Genomic DNA, 26,912 nt, shown 5'->3' on the forward strand with positions numbered 1-26,912 from the left:
GATGTGTGTGTGTGACTTGATCTAAATACAAAGGGATTAGTAATTAAAAGTTGATGTAATTAAAGTAATTAAAGAGATGGTTCAATGGTTCATAACCCCTCCACTGGTTCGTTCGTCGGTGTTTTGAAGCAAGTTGCGCCAGTAAAGATCAGAATGAGATATATAATCTACCATAATTTATTATATTCTATACATGTAGATTACTTCTCTGATAAAAAAAATAAACAATTAAATACAGTAGCATGAAATAGAAATACAGAGATGCATTTTCACACACTTATAAAACATAATCACATGATTTTATTTAATAATTGTTTTCTTACAATAATTTAATAATAATATGTTCAGACAATGAGTGACAATAACGTGGCTTGAAGATATGAGAACTAACCCACACATCAGAAGATGAGAAGACGACGACGTTTCGGTCCGTCCTGGACCTAAACGTCGTTTGTAATAATGACCTGATAATGGTCCTGGACGGACCGAAACGTCGTCGTCTCGTTATCTTCTTGTGAGGGGTTTAGTTATCCTAATATTATATTGTTTTTGTTATACGATCGGTTTTTATCATAATTGATATTTCGTTCACAGAAAACGGAGAGGCGAGGAGCGTAAGGCGGATGAGGAAGGTGGACAGAGGCTCAGTGTCGCTGGGAACGTCGAAGGAGTAGTATCGTGCCGCTCTCTCCTCGTTCCTCTCCTACAAAATAACACAAAACATGTTTCCTCTCAAGTATAACCTATCGTTAATATTTCCTCCGTGAACAAATAAATAGCTATTGCAATTGTGCTATGGATAAAGGTTACTTTTTCTATTCTTAACGATTTTCGAAAATACTCCTATATATCCCTATATGTGAATTGAAACGTGTCTAAAAGTCATGAGTACTTGTTATAAAATACAGTGAAAAAAATACAATTAGCGATTGACACTACACAAACAACTGATTGAAATAAACAGTTTTTTAGTTTGTGTCTCACTGGGAGAAATATTTTCGACTAGCGGACAAATTAAAAAAACAATTACACCGGCGAAAATTGTGTCAAAATGAATAATGCTATTTAGTGGGTAAGTACGTATAAATAGATTTACGTATAACATGAATATATATATATATATATATATATATATGTATGTATATATATATATATATATATATATATATATATATATATATATATATATATATATATATATATATATATATATATATATATATATATATATGTATGTATATATATATATATATATATATATATATATATATATATATATATATATATATATAATGACCTGATAATATATATATATATATATATATATATATATATATATATATATATATATATATACATATATATATATATATATATATATATATATATATATATACATATGTATATATATACATATATATATATACATATGTATATATATACATATATATATATGTACATATATACATATGTATATATATATATGTACATATATACATATGTATATATATATATATATATATATATATATATATATATATATATATATATATTATCAGGTCATTATATATATATATATATATATATATATATATATATATATATATATATATATATATATATATATATATATATATATATATATATATGTGTGTGTGTGTGTGTACATAGAGAGAGAAAGAGAATTCTTCATTATATATACTCTTTTGCTATCGGTATATGGTTATGAATAGCATATTTGCAAAACCACGCAACATAATTCTCTACAACACTTGGTAACACATTGCAGTGTGTTGCTTGACGCACTAAATTATGAATCTTCCTCCTCCAAACGTCGTCACCACTTGGCAACACACAGTACATGGCAGCAATCAACACCCAGAGCGACGCTGCAACACTACAACACCTCGTGATGCAAAAGAATAGGACAATTAAGCAATTTGCATGAATTACGGTAATGATCTGTTTTCCTAGTTGGCACTGTCTCATCTACCCTTTCTTTTATTCCCCTCTCCTGGCCTCACTCCCACTTCTGCCCCCCCTCTCTCCTCTTCCTCTCCTCTTTCCTCTTCCCCTCCTTTTCTATCAAGATCATTAACCCCCTTCTCTCTTACTTTTCTCCCTTCCCTCCCCCACCCCTTTCCACATACCTCTTCCCTATTGCTCCCCCATCCCTTCTTTCTTTTATCCTTACGATTACCCCTCTTCCCCTCCCTTTACTTCCATTCCCCTCCTTCCTTCCTTCTTCCTCCGCCATTTCAGGAATTTAAAGAATGAGTCATTATTACATCCATGTTCGACCGTACAACTTAGCACTAATCTGATGTCTTCAGCTCATCAAAAACATGACAGAGCTGAGAGGTATTGAGTTACAAGCAGAATATGGAGGAACTGATCCTTATATCGCTGGAGAGAGAGAGAGAGAGGGGGGGGGACAGAGAGAGAAAGAGAGAGAGAGGGGAACAGAGAGAGAGAGAGAGAGGGGGGGGGACAGAGAGAGAGAGAGAGAGAGAGAGAGAGAGAGAACTAGAGACGTGCTCTTGATATTCAAAATACGAACTGAATTCAAAAGATGAATTGACATGAGTGTGCTGGCAGGAAAGGATAAAGATGGAAGCAAACGTCTCTGAGGTGTAATAACAAAATACATTTGTTTCTACATGAGTGTTTAAGAGGTACAATACATCATCAAGCACAGTTGTGGCGGCAAACTCGATATATAGATTCAGAAATACTCTAGACCCATTGAAGCAGGGAATGAGTACCCTAATCAATTGAAAGCCTGGGGATAGGTACCCCAGTAACTTCTGATCGATTCCCACGAGTAAAGATCGATCCCTACAAGCATATAATGGTAGTAGCAAACAGTCACAACCGTCTCTCATTCCCCCATGCCGCCCTGCCTACGCACACACACACACGCATACGTTTCTTCCAGGTAAGATCTGGTATTCACCCAGAACGAGGCGCACATTACGAAAATTATTTCGGGGCATAGTGCAGCGTTGAGGGAAGTTACTGCGGTGTGCTGGACCCAGGACTCCTGAAGAACACTTAGGAGAGTCGTCCCTCTTGCCTCGATCATAGTACTTTAGTCTGCATTTATTACACACTTCACGACCTCCAAACCGCTAAGAGGTCGTCTGTAATATTAACAGCCATGAGTTGAGAACGACCTTGTAGCCTAAAATGCCATCTCTGTGACAAGAAGGATAACTCGCCAGAGTGTGGTTACCTTGTTGTGGTTCCCTGGATAAACGTCCCCGCGGCCCGGTCTCTGGCCAATTCTTTTGGCTGCTGAAGCCTGGATCTGGCCCTACTCAATGTTAGCCAAATGGACTGCAGGAATCTACCTTACGAGTTTTTCTCCAGGTTGTATACAGCCGAAGCTAGTTCTTTATTGGCTGATTGATTACTTCACTTTCATTAATTTACAGGCATTTTACATTGGCATTTTAGAAGTTTCAGGATTTTTTCAATCAATAGCAAGCACTATTATTTCTTTCTTAGAATTTTTGAAAGAGAGAGAGAGAGAGAGAGAGAGAGAGAGAGAGAGAGAGAGAGAGAGAGAGAGAGAGAGAGAGAGAGAGAGAGAGAGAGAGAGAGAGAGAGAGAGAGAGAGAGAGAGAGAGAGAGAGAACAAAAATTCTGTGGCTTACCATGTTGTACCCGCGATATGGAGTGACCTTTGTTACTTTTACAGCTCCTGGCTTTAAGATATACTTCACTCACACAGTAAACAGCATTCCTCCAATTCGAGAAAGTTTATGATATAAGACTTTCAGTTTTACAGCTTCTTACTTAAAACACTGTAATGTTGGTGAAGAGTTTGGTGGAGAAGATTATGTTGAGGAAGTGTTGACTGGCTTCTGGTGCTGTTCTTGATTACACCGACCCGTCGGCGTTATTCTTGACAATGTTGACGTTTGCTAATGTACGCTTTGACGAGTTTGTCGTTTTGATGGAAATGTTGGCATTTTTGGCGATGACATTTGACGGATATTTTTTTTCCTTCTTAAAGGTGTCGATTTATTATTGAAGATGTCATGCCAGTGAATGTGATGTGTATGTTGCGTGTGCGTGTGGAATGATGGTAAGGCTGTAAGGAGGTGGGGGGGAGGCAGAGTACAAGAAGGGTGATGATGCACAGGGGGGAAGGAGGAGGAGGTTAGGATGAATGTCAGTAATTGCATTTGCATTTATTGACGGAAAAAGCAGGTAAGCACCTTTGCTCGAATGCTCAATTCCGTAAAATCATACAAGCTCCCATTCGTACCTAACCACACACACACACACACACACACACACACACACACACACACACACACACACACACACACACACACACACACACACACACACAGATTAAAGAGCCAGAGCTCAACCCCACGCAAGCACAACTAAGTGAGTACAGACACACACACACAGGATCCACATATCCGGTTCTAATCCCGTTATTCTGTTTACCTGACATAACGGGCTATTAAGAAAGTCATTGCGAGGCTGCAACAACAACGACTTTTGTATGCAGAAGTGTAGAGCTTTTAGTATACATGAGTTTTCTTTATTCACACAGTTTGTGGTTATCTTGATATATATAGAACAACTATAATATATGGAGAGAGAGAGAGAGAGAGAGAGAGAGAGAGAGAGAGAGAGAGAGAGAGAGAGAGAGAGAGAGAGAGAGAGAGAGAGAGAGAGAGAGAGAGAGAGAGAGAGAGAGAGAGAGAGAGAGAGAGAGAGAGTGTGGCAAGATAAGGCTAAATGGGCAGAGACTCATTGAAAAATTAATTTACTTCTGCATTACATATAAAGGTATTCAACCTGGCTTGGTATTAAATAAATAACGAATACTTGACTAGGCCAGCTCAAGTAAGTGTAATCAACGTGTGTTGACTATATTGTACACACAAAGGCATTATATTGTTGACGAATCTAAGAAAGTAGTCCTCACTATGTTTTCCAATTATCAGACCCTGCATAACAGGCACTTGGCATGGTCTACTGCTATTTTCGGAGCTGTCATATCTTTAGATTGATGTTCAGACCATTCATAGTCTAGGACTATAATATTCAGAAAATTTATAAACTTGGGCAGTAATTGTCTGACTATTCCTAGTCCTATTCTGTGTTGTTCAGACCATTCATTACCATCAACTATAATATTCACATCATCGTTGGGGATTTGCAGCTCTTCGACCCGGGTTTGGATCCGGGCCGAGCCTGAAAAAAAATTCTGAGCCTTTTCGAGTTTCTTAATCTGTTTTTTTTATTTGATTTCTTTTTACATGGGGGTGGGTGGAACAACGATCTAAGTGTGTTTCTATTTAGGTTCCTGAATGATGTTCTGATTTTTGCTAGTGAAGAGTATGCTGGTGACGTTATCTTATGTATATGGGCTTCAAGAGCTAGGTTTGACATGCACTCATTTTCTCTAGTCGTTATAGGGAGGTAGTTTCCCCTTCATCGTGTATCGTTGTTTTGGTCTCCTGGCCTCTGTTACCATTTGCGTGCGTGCGCCACAAGCCTCTGGCTGATGAGTTAAGTGCTAAATGCAGTACAGATAATAAATTATGTTTTTTATCATCTGTAGAGTAATTAATCAATCGCCTTCCCACCAAATACGTAAATGCCAAGACAACACATCATTTCAAAACTGATCTGCACAAATTTCCTAAAAATAATAGGGATGACCCGTGACAAATCAACGGCTTCCTATCCCCTTCGAGGTCACTGGCCTTCAGGTACATTCAGGTAAACTAAAGTAAATAATAGTACAGACAAAATGCAGTACCAGCCCTTAACATGAAAAAGTTACAATGGAAATACTGATAGGAGCAGTTATTTGAAATGAAAGTTCAAATTATTATTTATTTAAAAAATTAGGGACAAAATCAAATTAATTAATTACAATTGTCTACAAACTCTGCATAGCAAATAAACAAATTAACAGATATATACAACCACGACAAAATACGAACATTAAAATTCTCATATAAACGTAAGTCCGGAAATCAACAGAAATTTGCGAAACGCATTCGCTAAAACAATCTGATTAAAACATGTTCAAGTCGCGATACACAGGGCGGTTACACCCGAGACAATCGGCTCGCCACAGAAAACGGGACGAGGTGTTTGTGTGAAGATTTTTTCTTCTTTTTTTCTTCTAGTCCTGCTCCCAAACTTGGGTCATCAGTCAGTCGTCTGCGGAAGTTTGGTTACCTTGCAAATTGCTTCCTCTGAAATACAGGCTGGAGTCCTCTTATGTCTTCCCTCTCACTCTCATTCTCGCCTTTTCCTGGCCCGTTCCTATACTTTTTTTATTTTAAATATTTATGTATATATATATATATATATATATATATATATATATATATATATATATATATATATATATATATATATATCAAATGCATAATAAAGCACAAAAAATAAAAAAGGAAGGGGGTGGTAGGAGAAAAGCACACAGAAACTGTATTGGAGGGGATCTAAACATTCCCTCTAATGCGTTATGCGTGGTTTCCTCCGAGGCTATGGGTCCCCCTTCTTCCAGCTAGAGGTGGTACTCCCTTCCATTATATATATATATATATATATATATATATATATATATATATATATATATATATATATATATATATATATATATATATATATATACACATAACCGCAAAGTCGACTTGCCTTGGGCGGTAAGTTAGGTTAAGTTAGGTTTGGTCGGCAGGTCAGTTTGTTACGCAGGTCCCCCCATGGCTCTGATGTATTAGTTGATACTTGATTGTATGCTTCTTACAACGAAATTAAAATAGTAATTGTCTTACAAACCCACCGTAGTGCCGTCACCGTCACGGCCCTCACCCACACCAGTAAGTTTTCGCAGGGTTCCAATCAGCTCTTTAATGGTTCTACCGAACCCTGCCATGGTTCCAGTGGTCCCTGTCATGGGGGCCACTCTACTACAGGACTCTGAAATGGTTCTACCGGACCCCTGTTATGGTTCTATCTGATCCTGTCATGGCTCTGCCGAAACTCTGCCGTGGTTCCAGTGGCCTCTGCTGTATTTGGAATGGAAATCATGCTATTAACAGTTAACTATAATTCAGGTCGTGTGCTCAGCTACGTGATTAGCTGCTGGATCTTTGAAAAATGATTTTCATTGGCTCATATATCTTCACTGATTTATGCTGATTGGTCATGGTGATAAAGGGATGCTTTAGTTGACTATGGTTTGTGGGTAGTTGTGTTTGTGCGTGATGTTTAAACTGGGAGAGGAGGGACACACACAAACGCAACAGTTTGAGAACAGCGGCGTTTGTGTGTGTGTGTATCTTTAACCGTGTGGAGGCGTTTGAGAATGTGGATTATTCGTATGTGAGATGCATGTTTGACAGGGCTGTTTGTGTGTGTTATATGATGTTTGAATCGTGACTATGTGCAAGTCAGTTTGTGCTTGTAAGACAATGTGTATTTAGCAGGAAATTTAGTGTGTGACAGAGAAATATTTGAATGACAGAGACTGTCATACTGTGAGTGACTGTGATACTGAAATACTTTGAAATACTGTGAGTGGGACAGCCTGTTTGTGTTAGATAAGGGTCGTGAGGTTTATAATTTTAAGAACCGACAGAAGGCAATGCCGGGCTCAGGAGCTAGCAGTCGACCATTAGAGTGGGTTTAGGTGATTTCATTAGGGCTAACACATACACAAGTGCGCATGCGTGTGTTCCATTTCTTTCTGCAAGGCGATGATTAGAAAGCGCATCATTTTCCGAGTCTTTGAGCAATTCAGCTGCTATTTCGCTCGTCATCTATCTGCCATATCTTAAGTAATCAAGTTGGATGCGTTCTCACATTCCTAGTTAGAGCGATGGAGGCTTGACTGACGGGTATTTGCAAATCTGCATTTTGAGTTTCTTGGTGAATGCGTACGTTATGAATATGTTGAATAATAGTGGGAACAGTGGAGAGAAAGAGAGGGGAGAGAGAAGAAGAGAGAGATACAGAGCGGGATAGAGATAGAGGGAGGATAGAGAGAGATAGAGAATGGGAGAGAGAGAGAGAGTAGTTTCTTATATAATAGTTCTCGATGTGATAGTTTCAAAGTACATTCTCTTGAAATAAATGATTATCTAGGAGCAGGCTTCATTTTTTTTGCGGGGATATTCTTGCACGGGCTCTAAGCCACTTGGCTGGCCCCTCTTAGAGTTACTAATTTCTGTTTTACTTAGGTGGAGTATGAGTATTTATGACTCGTATCTTTGCTTCAGTAAAATTGTGCCCAATGTATTTCACAACTTCTTCTGCTCTGTTGAATCTTAGCTGAAATCTTATTTGGTTTGTAACTCTGCTGTGTGTCAGATAATGTTCCATTGCAGATGAAGAGTCACAATAACGTGGCTGAAAAGTGTTGATCAAACCACACACTAGAAAGTGAAGAGACGACGACGTTTCGGTCCGTCCTGGACCATTGGTTTGATCAACAATGTTCCAGTGGTCTGTCAGGCATTTCTCCACAGTGTTGACATGTCCTCTCATCTTCTGGAATCTGTAAGCCTATTTCCCCATGCATATGGGTATCCAAGCCTGATGCGATGTAAGTGTACTACTGTTGGTCTACTGCTCCTTTCATTAAAATATGTGGTTCTTAGTTGGTGGAATTCTTGTACCAACCCAGAGATGGTTATGTTGCAACTGCTGTGTTGTGGGCACTGTACATCTTCTGTATTGCTCTATTTCTAATTACTTTCTTAATCTGTGATAGACTCTGTGGTATGTAAATGTCTTCATTTCTTCTCTTAGTTGCAAGTTTTGCAGCTTCGTCTGCAATGTCATTCCCTATTATTCGCACATGACTTGGAACCCACTTGATAAGCATCCGACGGCCTTGACGTTTGAGTGTTTGGATTAATGCTATAACATTTATGATCAGATGGATGTTGTCCCGTATGTGTTATTGTTGCAAGATTTCAGTTGGCAGTTCTCGGATCTGTATGTATGATAACATGTTGCAGCAGGCTTCAGATGAGCTATGGTAGGATAACAGCTCTTGCTTGCAGTTTCACAAGGTACGTCATTTGACAACCATTATGAACTCTAGTCTTGGTTACAAAAAAAAGAGAGAAAGAGAAAGAGAGAGAGACAAGGGCAGACAGACAGACAGACAGGCAAACAGAAAAGAAGAAAAATAATTGGTTAATGAACCTAAGGGGTCAAAATATCGAATAAAAATAAAAACATAAAATAAAAGGAAAAACAAAACCCAATTTTATTTCTGGAAGTTGAGTTTAAGGTTTTGGGCCCCGCTTTTCAACCTTCAGTCTGTTGTTCTACAGTTTCACGAGCCCTTCGTAATCTGTCATATTGTGAATTCCATTTATTCACTAATCAAACAGCGAACAAAATATTTAAGGTCTTTCTTGCTCATTCTTGAACTTAAATACAAAATGTTTGTCCCTGCTTTTTTTGTACCACTAATGCTAAATAGGCTGTCTTTGTCTGTTATGTCTTTTCTTTTCAAAATTTTGCATATGGTGATCATGTTTCCCATTATTCAGCTCTCTTTCAGTGACATAACGTTTAATTGTCTCTCATTATAGATTATACATTACTGGTCTGGCAACATACATGGTCTCTATATTTTTCCAGCTTCGTTTTGTAAATAAGGGGATATAATTTCCACCATGGCGTCACATATTACAAGATTGGTGTGAAATATATGGTAAACAAGGGACAAAATTACTACTCAGTTAAGTTTCTTAAGACAGTTCTTGTATTGGCCTACTTTGCATATGCAGCTGATGATATGCGGTTGAAGTGGGCTTCAAAAGAGAGGTATGACGTGAAATCAACTCCCGGGAATTTTTCACATCCAGGCGGCTTTCTTCTCGCATTTGGTAGTTTATTTCTTGCGTGTGTGTGTGTGTACTCTCCTAGTTGTGCTTGCGGGGATGAGCTTCGGCTCTTTGGTCCCGCCTTTCAACTGTCAATTAACCGGTGTACAGATTCCAGGGCGTATTGGGCTCAATGAAATCTTAATTTGAAACTGTGTGTTGGAGTCTGCCTCCACCACATCACTGCCTAATGCATTCCATTTGTTAACTACTCTGACACTAATAAAGTTCTTTCTAATGTCTCTGTGGCTCATTTGTTTACTCAATTTTCACCTTTGTCCCCTGTGTTAAATAAACTATTGTAACTTTATCTACCATATCAACTCTTCTGAGAATCTGAGAATGTAAGTGGTGATCATGTCCCCCCTAATTCTACTCTATGTGTGTGTGTGTGTGTGTGTGTGTGTGTGTGTGTGTTGGAGGGGGGGGGGGGAAGGATAGGGGGGGAAAGAATGGGTTGGAAAGGTTCTAAAACTGGATGGAATGTCGCTCATAAAACAGGACATTTTCGTGTCTCCAATTCTAAAACTCAATCTCACTTTGTTTGTGTATGTGCACCTACCAAGTTGTACCTGGAGAATCGTGCGTCAGCTCTTGGACTCCCGCATTTCCAACCGTCAGTCGTCTATGGGAATGACTCGTTATCTATGTATCAAATTGTATAAGTTTTCACAAATTTGAGTGTAGTTTGCTTCAATTATCTTCTCATTTAGTTAGTTTTATTTTCCAGCTACTAATGCTGAAGAATTTCTTTATCTCACATCTATCTCCGGCTTTCATCTATACCCTCTCGTACTATTGGTATTCTCTGTAAGAAATTTATGCTTTTCCACCCAGTCAGTTTCTCAAAGTTATTTTATGATCCTATTACGGTTTCTCTTTCTCTTCTCTCTGTTAGCGTCGTTAGGTCCCGCTCCTTCAGCCTTTTTTCGTAACCCTCCCCACGTAGTCTTAGGGCGAGCCTCGTTGAAAACTGCTGAACCTCTTCTTATTTATTTTTGTTTCTTTTGAGGTGGGAACTTCATGTCCAGGCTGCGTTTTGTAGGAATGGTCTGACGTAGATGGTCCATAGAGTTTATCTGGAGAATACATTGTGTAGATTCTGGTAGTTCTATTTTCCAAGCTCGGCCTGGGGGCCAGGCTTGATTTGTAATAATTTGGTCCAACAGTTTGTTGTTTGGAGCAGCCCGTAGACTCATATATCCACTACAATCCACTTAGTCAGGCTCTTCCTGTCGGAACATGTCTCTTTCCCCATGAACACCTACACTGTTGTTCCGGCAATATTTAAATGAGGTTATTGAAGGCTATTCAGATGGTCACCAGTTTCAGAATTGTCACTGAGGTAATCTTATTTATACATGCCTCTAGTGTAAGACTTAGTATTACACCAGCTCCTGTTTTTTTTTCGTTTTTAATTCAGGAGGGTGGTTTTCTCTCAATAGAATTCTAATGACCGTTTCTTGTAACAGCTCTGCAATCCGTCTTGGACTTTCCCTGAGTATTCTGGAGGCTTTGTTACTCTATATTCTTCTCGTCGATTTATTGACACCGGTAAATATTGACTTGCAAGAGTCTTCCCCTATGGTAAGGTCATTTCCATAAACCAGGGATAGTACGACTTCTTAGATAAATCTTCAGGGGAGTTTCCTTCATTATTATTCTCTGCTTGCTACGTGTAAAGTCCTCGCGGTTTACGTTCTCATGCCTTTCTTTGTATATTAGTAATACATTACGTGTCCTCCAGCTAATGTTCAACTCACCCTTCGCCTTGGAAGCTTTACAAGAAGAAACTGGAAGTATACATAGTGCCTAAGCAGTGTATATCAGCATTCATGGTGATAGGTCTCATCTCTGACGACCAATTGTCTCATTAAGTATCCTCCTCTGCTGTTATGTTAATGTTTTCTAGTCTCTGTTCTGGGATCACCACCTCACTTACCAGTGTCAGGTGTTTGGACTCGGTCGTAAATATCCGTTGAAAGTTTGCATTTTATTCATAGCATATTTCTTTGCTATTTGGTACTTGTTCTAATGTGGAAATTCAATGTCATTTTCATATTTATTTTTGATAATCCTGTGATATTTATGCTTTAATTTAGGTTCCTCTTTATTTATTTTGTTTTGTCTTTTTTTCACCTCGTTTCTCTAAATTTTCCTCAACATTCTGCTACTACATTTTGCATTTTGCCATCTTCCTGTGTGTTTGCGCGCGCGCGTGTGTGTATTCACCTAGTTGAACTGTGCTGAATTGAATTGTGAGTTGTGTGTGTGTGTGTGTGTGTGTACTCACCTATTTGTGCTTGCGGGGGTTGAGCTTTGGCTTTTTAGTCCCGCCTCTCAACCGTCAATGAACAAGTGTACAGGTTCCTGAGTCTTTTGGGCTTTATCATATCTACACTTGAAACTGTGTAAGGAGTCAGCCTCCACCACAGTGTGTGTGTGTGTGTGTGTGTGTGTGTGTGTGTGTGTGTGTGTGTGTGTGTGTGTGTGTGTGTGTGGGTGTGTGTGTGTGTGTGACTATCACAGCCATAAACACAGGCAGCAAAAGCTATGACTGCAATTCCTTCATTTTATTACGTGTCCAGACCGCCTCCCATTCCTCATACTTTCCCTTTCAAGCTCTCTTAACTTTACTTTTGATGCTGATCGAGTTTTTCTTTCTTATTTAACGGATTTATTTGATTTTCTTGGACATTCGTGATATTTTAAAACATTTTTTGTCAAACGACCGTAATGTTTTATTGTAACTGAATTAAACATGTTTACTATATGTAACTAAATATAATATGTTTTTAACAATTAAATGTATTTTGTTGCTGGTATCATTATTATTATCATTAATATAATTCGCTCAAGGAAATAATTAATGTGATTTATCAGTGATTAAAGCAGTAGGAGCCACGAAGGGGATTCGAACCGGCACTCTGGGTAATTCAGAGAACAAGCACTTTACCACTGTACCACAATATGCTACAAACGTAATGTAACCTGGGATTCAGCTGAATCCTCTAGGGTTCCTTGAGGTATTTACCTGATACTAAATCAGGGTTTTCACACATTACCAACGTACACGATGGTGTGGTTTAGCAGTTCTCCCTCCTGGTTTGTTGTTGTTTTAGATTCAGCCACTCGGAACAAAAAGTTCCAAGTAGCACGGGGTATGGTGAGCCCGTAGAGAACTTTCCTGGTTCAGAAGAGAGGCTATAAGGAGTTCTACCTCCTCAATGTTACTAGTATTTAGGAAGTTCGAATCTTCTACATAGCTCCTACTGTTTTTCTCATTATTATTATTATTATTATTATTATTATTATTATTATTATTACTATTATTAATTTTTATTTTTATTATATGTGTTATTAACTACACTTTGGATCATCGTTTATTAACACATTTCTTGTCTCCTCATCAGAAAATAGGCTTGGGTGAAGACCATGCCATACTCGCCGCTCGTAAGAATGCTGATCCCCTTCCTGAGTGCCGGTAAGGTTCACGCTCCTTCACTGTAAGTGCGAACGGTGACTCTTGCGCACCAAGCATTAAAAATAGAGCATCCGATCTTAACGGCATCATAAGATCGAAGCTTCTATTAGTCGAAAATAAAAGATTAAACAGAGGACGTATTACATGATTCAAGACTGATACGTTTGCGTTATAGAATCACCATTTTCTTATTGCACGTTAGTTAAATAATGCAGCATTAAATAGATAGACACGATTATAGATAAATAGCAAATAGTTGGATAGCAGATTAATGCATAGAGAAATAGATGTACATGTAAGTACCCATTTCCTACATTATAAAATAAATAATAGTAAATAAATTATATATATATATATATATATATATATATATATATATATATATATATATATATATATATATATATATATATATATATATATATATATATATATATATATATATATATATGCACGGAAAAAACACAGAAAAATGGGAATGTTGAAACGTTTTCGGCTGGTCGAGCTTTTATCAACAACATACTGACAATCAGATTATCAGTCTGTTGTTGATACAAGGGGAGGCCATGGTAGAGATATGTGTCAGTATCCAGTGATGTGTGGTGAGATCTGGGTCGGTGTAGTTACAGTGTGGCATGTTACTGGTGACTGTAATTTGACATTATCAACATGGCAGTAACTAATACAAAATCAAATTATGGAATCAATAACTGAACAATGAAGACTGCAAATCTTGGAAGTCATATTTATCAAATAAAAAAAGCCTTTTTTTTTTAAGCAGGCGATGAGTCACAATAACGTGGCTAAAGTAAGTTGACCAGATCACACACTAGAAGGTGAAGGGATGACGACGTTTCAGTACGTCCTGGACCATTCTCAAGTCGAAACGTCGTCGTCCCTTCACCTTCTAGTGTGTGATCTGGTCAACCTTTTTTTTTAAATATGCAGAAAAACGACTTCGCTACCCTGCCGTCGCTCAGACCCAGATCTCATCGTACATTTCTGGGTAACGACGACATTTTTACCGAGGTGTCTGCCTGTCCTCCAGGAGTATTAGGGCTTTATCCAACGACTTATCCTATGTCTGGTTGGCGCTATCCCTTTACCTTTCGCTTATCCTTATCCCTTTACCCTACTCCTTCGAGCCCATCACCACACCCCATACTCCCTCGACCCTTGCCCAGGCGTATTTTACCCAATACTTCATTTATTCATTCTTGAAGATGTTCCAGAGAGGAACGAAACGTAGCAGCAAGAAAATCCTTCAATAATTACTAGAGTTTCTTTACCATAAATTTGGTAACTTTTCATTACCCCTCTAAATACTGATACTAAGCAAATGGAAGTATAGAAAGTTATACTCCCAGGTCCTGTATTACTAGGACAGGTCCTGTATTACTAGGACAGGTCCTGTATTACTAGGACAGGTCCTGTATTACTAGGACAGGTCTTGTATTACTAGGACAGGTCCTGTATTACTAGGACAGGTCCTGTATTACTAGGACAGGTCCTGTATTACTAGTACAGATCCTATCCTGTAGGTTCATAACAGCTGGGATGAATAGATATGGATTCGTTCCCAGTCACTAACAAACCTTCCCGGATTTAGACTACCAGACACGTGTCTATCCGTTTTTTTCGTCTATTCGTCATGTATCCTTTGTGCGTGTCATACCAGCCCATCGTCCTGTTTAGACAGTACAAGTAGTAACTATACGGGCCATCTTACATATATATTGACGTAATGGACAATTAGAAAGTAGAATTTGTAACCATTGAATTTGGACAAACCGGAACAGGCTTTGTATTTATGTTGCTAATAAAACCTAACCTAACCATTCTAAGCCTAATACACGCTATCAGAGAACAAATATAGTACATATATGTACTATGCCAGGCCTAGGAATATTTTAAGTTTAATTTTTAGCTTTTTTTCTGGACCCTATAAAGTGAATAGTACGAAACTTACATATAATTGTCCATTACGTCAATATATGTATGATTGTCCAAATAGTTACTAAAATGTTCAATCTGAACAGGAGGATGGGTTAGTCATGCTCTATGTGCGGCGAATCATGTGTGCCGTGTTGTACTCACCTAGTTATAATCAACTAGTTTTGCATTAGGGGGTTGAGCTCTGGCTCTTTGGCCCCCTCCTCTCAACTGTCAATCTCAACTGTCAGTCAAATGTCTGTGTGAATGTGTGTGTTTAATTATATCAAATGACTAGGCCAACTTTATAACTCCAAGGCACATATTTACTTCTAGGAGAACAGAGGCATGAGGAGAAGAAAATAAACGCTGCCAATTTCACTATTCTCCAGCCGGGATTTAAACCCAGGACTTACAGCTGAGAATTGCAGTCGTTCACCGCTTGACCATGGAACCGTTCAACCCCCCCCCCCACTCTCTCTCTCTCTCTCACTCTCTATCTCTCTCTCTCTCAGGACAGAGCATAGCCGTCTCTGCAAGATTCCGCATTGATCCCATGTTCGTGCTGAGAGAGAGGGCGAAGGGTTGTGGAGTGGTAGAAAGATGTAAAGGGAATGTGAGAGAGAGAGAGAGAGAGAGAGAGAGAGAGAGAGAGAGAGAGAGAGAGAGAGAGAGAGAGAGAGAGAGAGAGAGAGAGAGAGAGAGAGAGAGAGAGAGAGAGAGAGACAGACAGACAGACAGACAGACAGACAGACAGACAGAGACAGATACAGAGACAGACAGACACACACACACACACACACACACACATACACAAAGACAGAGACAGAGAGAAAAAGTGAGAGAAGAGAGAGAGTGAGAAAGAGAGAGAAGAGAGAGAGTGTGGGAAGGATAGAAAGAGAAAGCGAGAGAAGGATAGAAAGAAGAAAGAGAGAGAGAGAGAGAGGTGGGAGGAGAGATTTATTGGTAGAGACAGAAATTAGAGAGAGAGAGAGTTTCCGAGTATGATTTGTTAAAGTGCACAAAATGCAGTATTCAACGGCCTCACGCGCCATATTCTTGACTTGTAATTATATGTGTAATATTTACAAGAATGTGTCATATATATATGACTTTGCCATATACCAAGACGAGTCATATGATACAACTTGGTTCTTCTTGATTTAAATACATATTTTCTTTACCTTCTACTATAATTAGTCTGAATGAGAAAACAAATATTCACGGAAGCAGTTTGAATATAATGTGCCAAAGTGTGTCATATAACTGTCATGTGCCTGAGCCTGTCACGAATCTGTGTCTGTCTTGTGCCAGCAGCAGTCATTTACTACTTTCTGTCTCTCGTATATGTAAGTTCTTGTCATGTAATAGTTTATTCTATGTCTCAACTCCTGCCACTTACCAGTGTCACGTGCCAGTGTTTGTCATATGTCTTTTGTTGCCATCTGCCATGTGTCAATACATGTCAAGTACCGAGGCCACGTTTCACACAAGCCAACATGGCACCCGTCCGCTGACCCTCACAACTGAGTGCCAATGGAAAATTCGGTCTTTCTCACGCTATTTTGGCATTAGCCATTGTCTGAGGCACTGTTCTGGTCCTGACTCCTCCCTCCTACTACCCCCCCTTCTCGACTCCCTCTTCACTGCACTCCCTCTCTCCCTCCCTCCCCCGTTCCTTTTTGCCAGAGTCTGCCAGTGAGTAAAGTTTATTGGCACTATTGACCTTCTACTGATCCCAGCTCAGGTGGAGTCGCCCTGATGATGGTGTTGGAGACACTTGTATTGTGTGTGTGTGGAGAGCAAGGAGAGACTTGGAGATTCAAGCCCGAAATATATTATAATAATATTGGTGCATGCAATGTAAAATTTTCCTTCGCATTATTTTATATATATATATATATATATATATATATATATATATATATATATATATATATATATATATATATATATATATATATATATATATATATATATATATATATATATATATATATATATATATATATATATATATATATATATTTATTTATTTAAATACGCGGTTCTTAAATTTTATCTTATATATATATTTTATCTTACATTTTATATCTAATATACGATTTGAACCTAATCGTATATTTAAATACGATTAGGTTCTTATATTCAATGAGTATTCACATATGTGAAAATGTTTGTTGCTTATTTAAATTCAGAACATGTGTACGAGAAATTTATTTAGAAAAATGAGGATAACTTAAAAATATAATTTCTTGATTCACTGATCAGTAACATTGGAGATCACTTTACTGCCAAAGTTTATCGATAACCAACATTCTCTGGAGTTGGTATGAATGATTTGAGTCTGTCCTACAATAGTTATACTAACTGTGATATAATTAAATAATCAGCGGCTATAAATATTTGTATAAAGTATATGTAGTTTTAATGTTGAGAAATATTGTTTTGCAAGATTTTATTGTTTTTTAATTAATGCTTATCCAAGTTAAGGAAAATAATTGACACTACTTCGAGAATATTTTGATATTATAAATTTTCACCTGAGAATCAAATTGTTTTTGTGTTCGAGAATATTATGTATGTAGAGTTTTTTCTGTTTATGGAGTGTCATTCATCACATTCGTAAGTTCGAGTCTAATATACATAGTTTGTGTGCATGTGTGTAGAGTGTAGATCCCTGTCAGCTGTGATGGCACCTAGAGGCGATGGAACAAGAGCTCACTGGCCTTACTTCTCTATTAACATAATCTTGAAACATCTCTTTGATAAAGCCTAAGGAGCTTTTCTTCCTGGAACCAAGGGCTCAGTAATCCTATTGGAAAACTTTGTAATTGCCAATTTCATTATTTTTATTCGATTTATCTTTGAGATTTTTTTTCTCTCTCTTCTACTCTGTTGGTCTGCCTGTCTGTCTGTATATCGTCTCGTTTTCCCTGTCTGTCGTCTGCTTGCCTCTAATTAGACAGTCGGTTTTATTAGATAATGGGCTTCGTGTGCTTGTCATTCTCATTGTCAGCCGTATACTTCCTCCCACCACACTCTCTTCCCCCAACAGCCATAGTTGTGGTGTCAGTGGGAGATGCAGCTGAGAAGAGCTTGACCATAGCGGCCGGGGATCACAGCTCACCTCTCGGCCCTGCCCAGCCATACTTCGTCTACCACGAGTCTATCAACGTCACCGGAATGCTAGGAAAAACTGCCGTCCTCAACTGCCGGGTGAAAAACATTGGTAACAAGACGGTGAGGGAATTTGACATTAGTTTGGCCAGCATTTTTTCTACGTATTCAAGTAAATTTCTTGCCCATTGACTTTGATTAGATGAAAGAGTCACGGTCCTGTTTCTTGCAGGGTCGACGCTCGATCACCGATGATCCAAGTGGTTGGGTAAGGTTTTTTCGTTCTATCCTCTTTTCAAGCTCCATGTTTTCAGGCCCATTTCAAGTGCTATATGTAATTATCTTACGAAGTGCTCATTGTTTTATTATCATTCAAAGAAATCTAAACTAATTTCTTTGAATCGTCCAAACATTATTATGAGTTTAAATCATATTCTGTGCCGGTTGTAAACTATGTATTAAAACATGGAGTTCGAAGTTTGATTTAGACACTAGTTTCATCCTGTCTAGACATGGGCTGGATAAACAGGTATATATAAGCAAATTTATATATTTTTAAGTAATCTTTCTTTTAACAATAACATGTTCTCTATATCTGCGATTTTCTCTCCGTTTATTTTTCTATTTCTTCACACTCACAGGTGAATAAGAGGGAGGTAATGGGGACGAGGGTGGGGGAATTGATTTAGTGGGAAGAGAAAGGTAACATAGAGAAGTGGGTAAGTGAGGAAGGCATCACAACATCAGCTGCATTTGCATTCCCCATCATCACTATTCCCAAGGATCTTTATCCATCTTCATTCTTAACATCTCAAGTCATTACTAACTCATCAATGACTATCCCAAACATGTCTAAGAATAATAATTTCCGACATCAGTCATTACCATCCCTAACATCTCTAACCATTACAACCTCCAACAAATCCATCCGTCACCATTACTAGGATCTCCAATCACCATCACCATTAAGGCCATCATCAATCATCAATCATCATCACCATCATCAATCCCAACATCTTCATCCATCACAATCCCCAACATCATCATCATATTTACCACAATCATCTCCATCTATCACTTCCACGATCCCCTTCATGTCTATTATTTCTGCCATCCCCTATATATATATATATATATATATATATATATATATATATATATATATATATATATATATATATATATATATATATATATAAATATATATATATATATTATATATATATATATATATGTATATATATATATATATATATATATATATATATATATATATATATATTATGGGGTACCACCTCTGGTGCAATTGCAGGGACCCACATCCTCGAAGAAGAAAACAAAGAGCATTCAGAGAAGATCTTGTGGATTCCCACTGAATACTTTATTCTTTTCTTCTCCTACCACCCCTATTATTTTTTGTATGTTATATATATATATATATATATATATATATATATATATATATATATATATATATATATATATATATATATATATATATATATATATATATAATATATATATATATATATATATATATATGTATATATATATATATATGTATATATATATATATATATATAAATATATATATATATATATATATATATATATATATATATATATATAAATATATATATAAATAAATAAATATATATATATATATATATATATATATATATATATATATATATATATATATATATATATATATATATATATATACATAAGGCAATACCTCATATCTCCCAATCTGGAGAGGTATGTCTGTCTGTCTCTTTCTGTCTTTCGTCTTGCGCTCTCTCTTTCTCTCTCTCTCTCTCTCTCTCTCTCTCTCTCTCTCTCTCTCTCTCTCTCTCTCTCTCTCTCTCTCTCTCTCTCTCTCTCTCTATCTCTCTCTCTCTCTCTCTCTTTCTCTCTCTCTCTCTCTAAACTAGCAATAATAACACCTGTTATATGGCGCACACAAACCCAGAGAAACACGCTAATTATATTTCTGACGACAAAGAGACGAGACTAATTTGCCTGCTTCCCCTCTGTCTTCTGCCGACGACAGCAATCATTACGGCGGAAATATGACTCCACTGGATCTTGCTGGACGACACTGGGTTGACAGATCCTGTTAGTTACGAGTGTATTAATAATTAGCTATTACAATATGCGGAAATAATTGGCTATTACACTATGCTGAAGTGAAGTGGCATCTCCACCACTCGCTATTTAGTGTGGAAATTGATCGCAGAGATTGCACCGAAGGCCTGATAATACTTGGAAACGTGATTAACATTGCAAAATCAGTTGTCTCAGTATTAAAACAATTATGCTAAGTTTATCTCTTTAAGTGAAAAATGAGTAACGACACATTAGTAACAATGCTCAATCCCATGACTTGTACAATAAATCGCATACAATATTAAACAAAAATCAGCAATGAACATACAAAATTATTTTTAATGACACTTCTGTTAGAAATAGAAACAAATATTATCATTGTCTATGTTTAACAGCGTAGTTTCTTCCGTAAATATCATAACTATTTTAGATAAGGCTGATCGGATGCCGACTGGAAGACAAGGGATGAAACATTACCGAGAATAATTATTGTCTATCAACATCATGGCTTATTCTGGAGTAAAACCGTGAATAGCACTGGAAGCGGATCTCTGGATGGCCATCTGGGTCATTTGCGATGATAAATGATGAAAAATTAACCTGAATTACAGTGCATTGTGTCTTGGATTAATAGTGCCAATGGTTAATGATGAAGAATTCATGATGCCTCTTATATTACAGTACGAGAGAGAGAGAGAGAGAGAGAGAGAGAGAGAGAGAGAGAGAGAGAGAGAGAGAGAGAGAGAGAGAGAGAGAGAGAGAGAGAGAGAGAGAGAGAGAGAGAGAGAGAGAGAGAGAGAGAGAATCATTGCTGTTCGAGAACTGCGCTAATGTTAATGTTGTTTTCGGCACTTGAATGTGAGATAAATCAATGATCCTGGCACCGAGTTGATAACATGAGTGTTATCATTAATTCAGGATATTTTTGATACGAGATATTTTACTCAATAATATTCTATTTTTTTAATGGTGGTATATATTTTTCACAGGCAATTAATGTAATTGCTTTTGGCCTCTCAAGTAACAGAGTTGTGTACGCTTTTTTGGGAGAATGGGAGATAGATTGGAAACAAGAATTCGATACAATGGATACAAATGGGATAAGTTTTGACTCGGTAAAGACCGGGGTAAATACTGGATTTTAAAATAGTTTTGAAATTTATGGAGCAAATTACCGTGTAACATGATGAACGTGGGACACTTGGATATTCTTAAGCGAAGGTTAGACATGTATACGACTTTGGTTGGATATGAATTGAAGTTGCAACTCAATTGCCAGTAGTTCTTCTGTAGTTTTCTTTACTCCTATTTTTATATCATAATGTTTATATAACGCTGTTGTAGTTTTTATTTTACAAAGGAATTACTGTTCAAAAGCTTTGGTATTGCAGCAGAATGGTTTACATCTCGCTTGTAGTTGTAGTAGGATTTAGTTTTATATAAATGTAGTTATATAACATAACTACATACCTTTTTGCTATATTTTTATGTAAAATTGCTGCAGTAATTTGCTGTAGGTCAGTAATTGTAGACACTGTAGCTACCTGATCTAGAGTTTTGGTTGAAGATTGCTCGTGAAAGCGGGTTTAATTAATTTGATGCTGAACTGTAATTGCTGCTATTAATTATTTTAATTTGCTTTTGCTACTTGCTAGTGGTCTGTGGTTTGTACTATTGTTGAAGCGAGGCTCTAGTTTCTTTGCACTGAATCTGTTCCTGATTCTGTTGCTGTAATGTGTCTGTAGTTACTTGATGTGGGGTTGTTGATACTGTGGGATTCCTAAAGTGGTTTACATGTCCAACCCGTCTAATTTTGTCTAAACCACTCTGTATCCAATACTGTTACATAGCAAAAGACTAAAACTAGGAACGTGAAGTGTCTGATGTGTTGAATACAATATTAATTCGTTTTAGTTTCGACATCTAAACATTTATTTACATGGACAAGCTCTGGAGCGAACGCTTCTTTATTGTTTCTCTTTTTTAATATGCTCTCGTTATTCCTTCTCTTTAAAATCGTCATAGTCACTATTATTCTAATTTCCTGTTCCATTTTATTTCACGGTATTTCTTTTCCCTTTAGAAAAATACACTTCTCATTGTTATTATTTAGTGTTACGTGTTTTTTGATGGGCTGTGGCACAGTCGGTTCACAGCCCATTGGACCCGGGTTCGATTCCCGGCTTGGGAAGGGGGAGGGGGTTGAAAACGTTTGGGAACGTTTCCTGACGTTTGATGCCTCTGTTCACCTAACTTTAAATAGGCACCCGTGAGTGAGGGGACCGTTGTAGGTTACATCGTGGGTAAGATCAATCGTTGACCAAAGTTGAACTCGATAACTCTAACAGCCATTTTGTTACCGAAAAATGGTAAAATTGGAAACTATATGTCTTCCTGTTTGTCCCCTCTCTGCCTCTGGATGGGTAATCTGTTGCCTCCTGCCAGCAGGTGTCGTTGAAGTATTCCCTCTTGCCCCCTGCTAGCAGGCGTCGTTGATGTATCTCCAGCTGACCCCTGCTAGCAGGTTTCGTAAATGTATCACGTAGGAATATGTAAGATTCACCGGCCTTGTGTTGCCCCCTAGGTGTCGTGGATTCGGCACCGGGACATTCACCTGCTGACAGTAGGCGGGTTCACCTACACCTCGGACGCAAGGTTCTCAGCCCGCCACGTAGAAGGTTCTGAGGATTGGCTGCTTCTCGTCCACTACCTTCAGGAGAGAGATGCTGGCCAGTACGCGTGTCAGATCTCCACCACGCCTCCTCACAGCCATTTTGTCCACTTGACAGTAGTTGGTAAGCGTTCCAGACTTCAAAGAGGTTTAAATACTAAATATTTTATCTTTCCTTCACCTGATAAGTTTTGTTAACAAACAGGTAAGTGTTGTCACGTACTCTGTTACCTCTCTCCCACACGCGAGTCTGTCTATTGACAAGGAGAGGTTGGAGGATGCTCATGTTCATGGTTACGTGAATCTTACTCCCAGCTACAGCTGAGGAGTAAATATCTTCCACTTTAAGTGGTGCTCAAGTAGATATACACTACATGTATAATGTAAATCAGGGAATGCTTACTTTCGTTTAAGGTTTCACTTACAGCTTAAATATTTGAAATGAATTCTGGCACGTGGCTGTTAAAGTCTATGTACGATTACCTTTTCTTGGTGACTTGGCAATGTGTACAAATATTTTTAGTAAATATCCCGAGGAGTTAGTTCTGTGTTTATAGTCACTTGGAGTATAAACAAATTTTGCCACATGCATGGTGAGGTAAATGTTCCATTATATTTTCAAAAGGCACTATCATGTTTCAATGGGGAAACAGAGAACGTTTACTTTCCTTTTGTGCTTTTGCAGAACCCGAGACAGTGATCGAAGGGCCAGCTGATGTTTACATAAACACGGGAAGTCGACTGTCTCTCACCTGCAGCGTGAGGTACAGTCCTGAACCCCCTGCCTTCATCTTCTGGTACCATGATGACAAGGTGTGTCTTAATCTGTCTTAATCTCTCTCTCTCTCTCTCTCTCTCTCTCTCTCTCTCTCTCTCTCTCTCTCTCTCTCTCTCTCTCTCTCTCTCTCTCTCTCTCTCTCTCTTATAATCCTCAAATATCATTTTCAATGTCCTTCTGCTTTAATGTTTTTTGTTCCTCAGCTCGTGCCCTACGGCAAGGGTCGTGACGAAGTAGTTGTATCAACGGAAGGTGGGCGAGGGGACGAGGTGGGTGTGGTCAGCACTTCGCAATTGCTGGTTCAGGTGGTGAAGCAGCGTCACTCAGGTGTGTACAGGTGTGCCCCTGCCAGCTCCAACAGTAAGGAGGTCACTGTACATGTTATTGCTGGTAAGTTGCATCAGACTTTTGTATGTGTGTGTTTTCTGATGGCTTTTCTGTCTGTCTATCTGCCTATATTTATGTCTCGTTTTAACTGTTTGTCCGTTGCTAAATTCTGTGTACTCCTCTGTTTGTTTCATCATTTCTTTAAACACTCTAGGCTCGCTCCGGATATGAATACGTGTGTACAACTCTCGTATGGTCACCTGGCCAATTTGATAACAGTAAGCTCGAATAACCCATCAGAGGACTCGAACCTAGGCGACTAGGGTCATCCCACTGGCTGACCAGTACCGTAACCACTAAACCAGCGATTGCCTAAAATTGGTAAGAAAGTCGTGACACACACACACACATAAATACCTTTCAACACTCGATACTCATTCTAGGCATAGTTATTCATGTGGAGACCATTCAAGTTTTGCTCTCTCTCACACACACACACACACACACACACACACACACACACACACACACACACACACACACACACACACACACACACACACACACACACACATTGTGCAATCCTACCATGTTCCTGGACTTGAAGAAATAACTGTGCCCAAAATGTGCCACGAGTGTTATTTGTCGTGACACACAAACCCACGGCCCGTTTATATGTGTGTCACGACTTTCCGACACATTTTAGACAATCTCTTGTGTAGTGGTTACAGTACTGGTCACCTAGTGAGATGACCTCGAAAGCTTAGGTTCGAATCCTTCAGCGGATGTCATTAAGAGTATATATTTATATAAAGCTAAAGATAAAAGCAGAATCATCCTTGGCAAAGAGAAAAAGTCAACCAAATAGGCAGACACAATGACAAACAGGCGAGCAAATATAGCTTACACATCAAGATCTGGGAGAATTTTCCCCTCGGATAATGAGAATTGTCTTTGTGTCCCTCGAGGGAAAAGGGGAAGCATATGCCCAACGTTTCTCACTGTTTGCTGAGTACATAGTGACGATGCCAAGTCTTGATCTCTTGTTTCTTCTTTTCTTTGCCTTTGTGTCTTTCAATTTTTCCTTTGTTTCTGCCTGCCTTTATTTGACTTCCTGACATTCTCTCTCTCTCTCTCTCTCTCTCTCTCTCTCTCTCTCTCTCTCTCTCTCTCTCTCTCTCTCTCTCTCTCTCTCTCTCTCTTTCTCTCTCTCTCTCTCTTCCATCTTTCATTCACTCCACACCTTTGCTTTCGTGTTCCCTCCTTCTTCCTCGTGAATGCATCACTCCCTCCCTCTCTCCCTGTTTCCTTCAATGCTTCCCTCCCTTCCTCATCTCCTCCTACAAGTTATAATAAATTCTTCACCGACACTCCTCCCTTATTCACTTCCCAGAGGAAATGTTTACATTATTTTCATAAAACATCTTGAAGCGTAGTAACTACAATGATCACAGTAACCTTTACTGAGGAAGCACCTATACTGACTGTCTGCTTTACTGCTTTAAAACAGAGTATCTAAACTCACCTAATTTTCTTTATTTTTTCAGTAAAAATTATCCACCTATCTTATTTTCTCTAAGTTTTTTTCAGAGAAAAGTATCTGCAGTGAAATAATTTTCTCTATTCGTTTAGGTTAGTTTAGTTCATTTATTATGCACCCCGTGTCCATCCAGTGGGCAGTAGTTCACCATATACGTATCCAGTGGCCAGTAGTGGATCCCATACTAATCCACTGGGTGGTAGTGGACCCTATTCCCCTATTGTGGGTGGTGGTAGACCCAATACCCATCCTGTGGATGGTAGTGGACCCTATACCTATCCTGTGGGTGGTAGTGTACCCTATACCTATCATGTGGGTGGTAGTGGAGACCTATACCCATCCTGTGGGTGGTAGTGGACCCTATACCCATCCTGTGGGTGGTAGTGGACCTTATACCCATCCAGAAGCACCTAAATGACTCAGGAATTGAACCTCAAAATCCATCTAGCTAAGATAAGCTACTTACTCAATTCAATATACATCTATAGAAGAGTTAAGAATGACCTGCAGTGCAGTCTTCAAGCTACGCAAGTTACATTTGCGGTGAGTTTGTTTCATCATTTGATTTGCTTGTCGTGCACTCTAGGAGAAAATAATGTACCTAATCCTGTTTTCTTCATGCCTGGCAGGAGACCAGCCGGCAGCCATCGTCCACGATAACAACGGCTTAGCTGAAAACAGCGGTGTGACGGACCTCAATACCCATTGTGTTTACTTCCTTTTAGGCAGTCTTAATTACTTACTCATGCGCCTGTCCTAACCTAAATTTGTGTAACCTTGCCCACCCGATCCTAGTCTATCCTGGCCTAACATAAATCAAATATATCTTAGTCTAGTTGAGAGTGGACTAGCCTCTACGTAGCAGAGTTGAATTTCAACTAGCCATGTTCTGGTGTAGGAAGTGTAGCGTGTAAATGCATATATCTAAACTAGATTAGTATATAACATAACGTAGTTAATCTGTCTTGTCATAAATATATCCTAACCTAACTTATATTTAATGTACATGGTTTTAGAGTAATGAACCTTACATTATATTCTACATCGGATTTCCAATC

General features: G+C 38.3%; 1 protein-coding gene across 1 annotated transcript; it reads left to right on the forward strand.

Annotated features, from left to right (window-relative positions):
- The first annotated feature begins 643 nt into the window (after positions 1-643).
- Positions 644-26,912, forward strand: LOC123769022 (limbic system-associated membrane protein). The gene is made up of 7 exons (XM_045759974.2): positions 644-1,072; positions 13,304-13,374; positions 18,365-18,549; positions 23,123-23,333; positions 23,895-24,022; positions 24,191-24,377; positions 26,484-26,912. The coding sequence occupies exons 2-7, from the start codon at positions 13,326-13,328 to the stop codon at positions 26,612-26,614; spliced, it is 891 nt and encodes a 296-aa protein (XP_045615930.1). The 5' UTR covers positions 644-1,072; positions 13,304-13,325; the 3' UTR covers positions 26,615-26,912.

The sequence above is a fragment of the Procambarus clarkii genome, chromosome 64 (genome assembly GCF_040958095.1).
Source record: "Procambarus clarkii isolate CNS0578487 chromosome 64, FALCON_Pclarkii_2.0, whole genome shotgun sequence".
Lineage (NCBI taxonomy): Eukaryota > Metazoa > Arthropoda > Malacostraca > Decapoda > Cambaridae > Procambarus > Procambarus clarkii.

Bases quoted from the DNA above. Each gene is read 5' to 3' on its own strand.
- LOC123769022 (XM_045759974.2), top strand. From the start codon at position 13,326: ATGCCATACTCGCCGCTCGTAAGAATGCTGATCCCCTTCCTGAGTGCC. The intron at 23,334-23,894 runs GTAAGCGTTCCA...GTGCTTTTGCAG, and splicing joins TGTCCACTTGACAGTAGTTG to AACCCGAGACAGTGATCGAA. The intron at 24,378-26,483 runs GTAAGTTGCATC...CATGCCTGGCAG, and splicing joins CACTGTACATGTTATTGCTG to GAGACCAGCCGGCAGCCATC.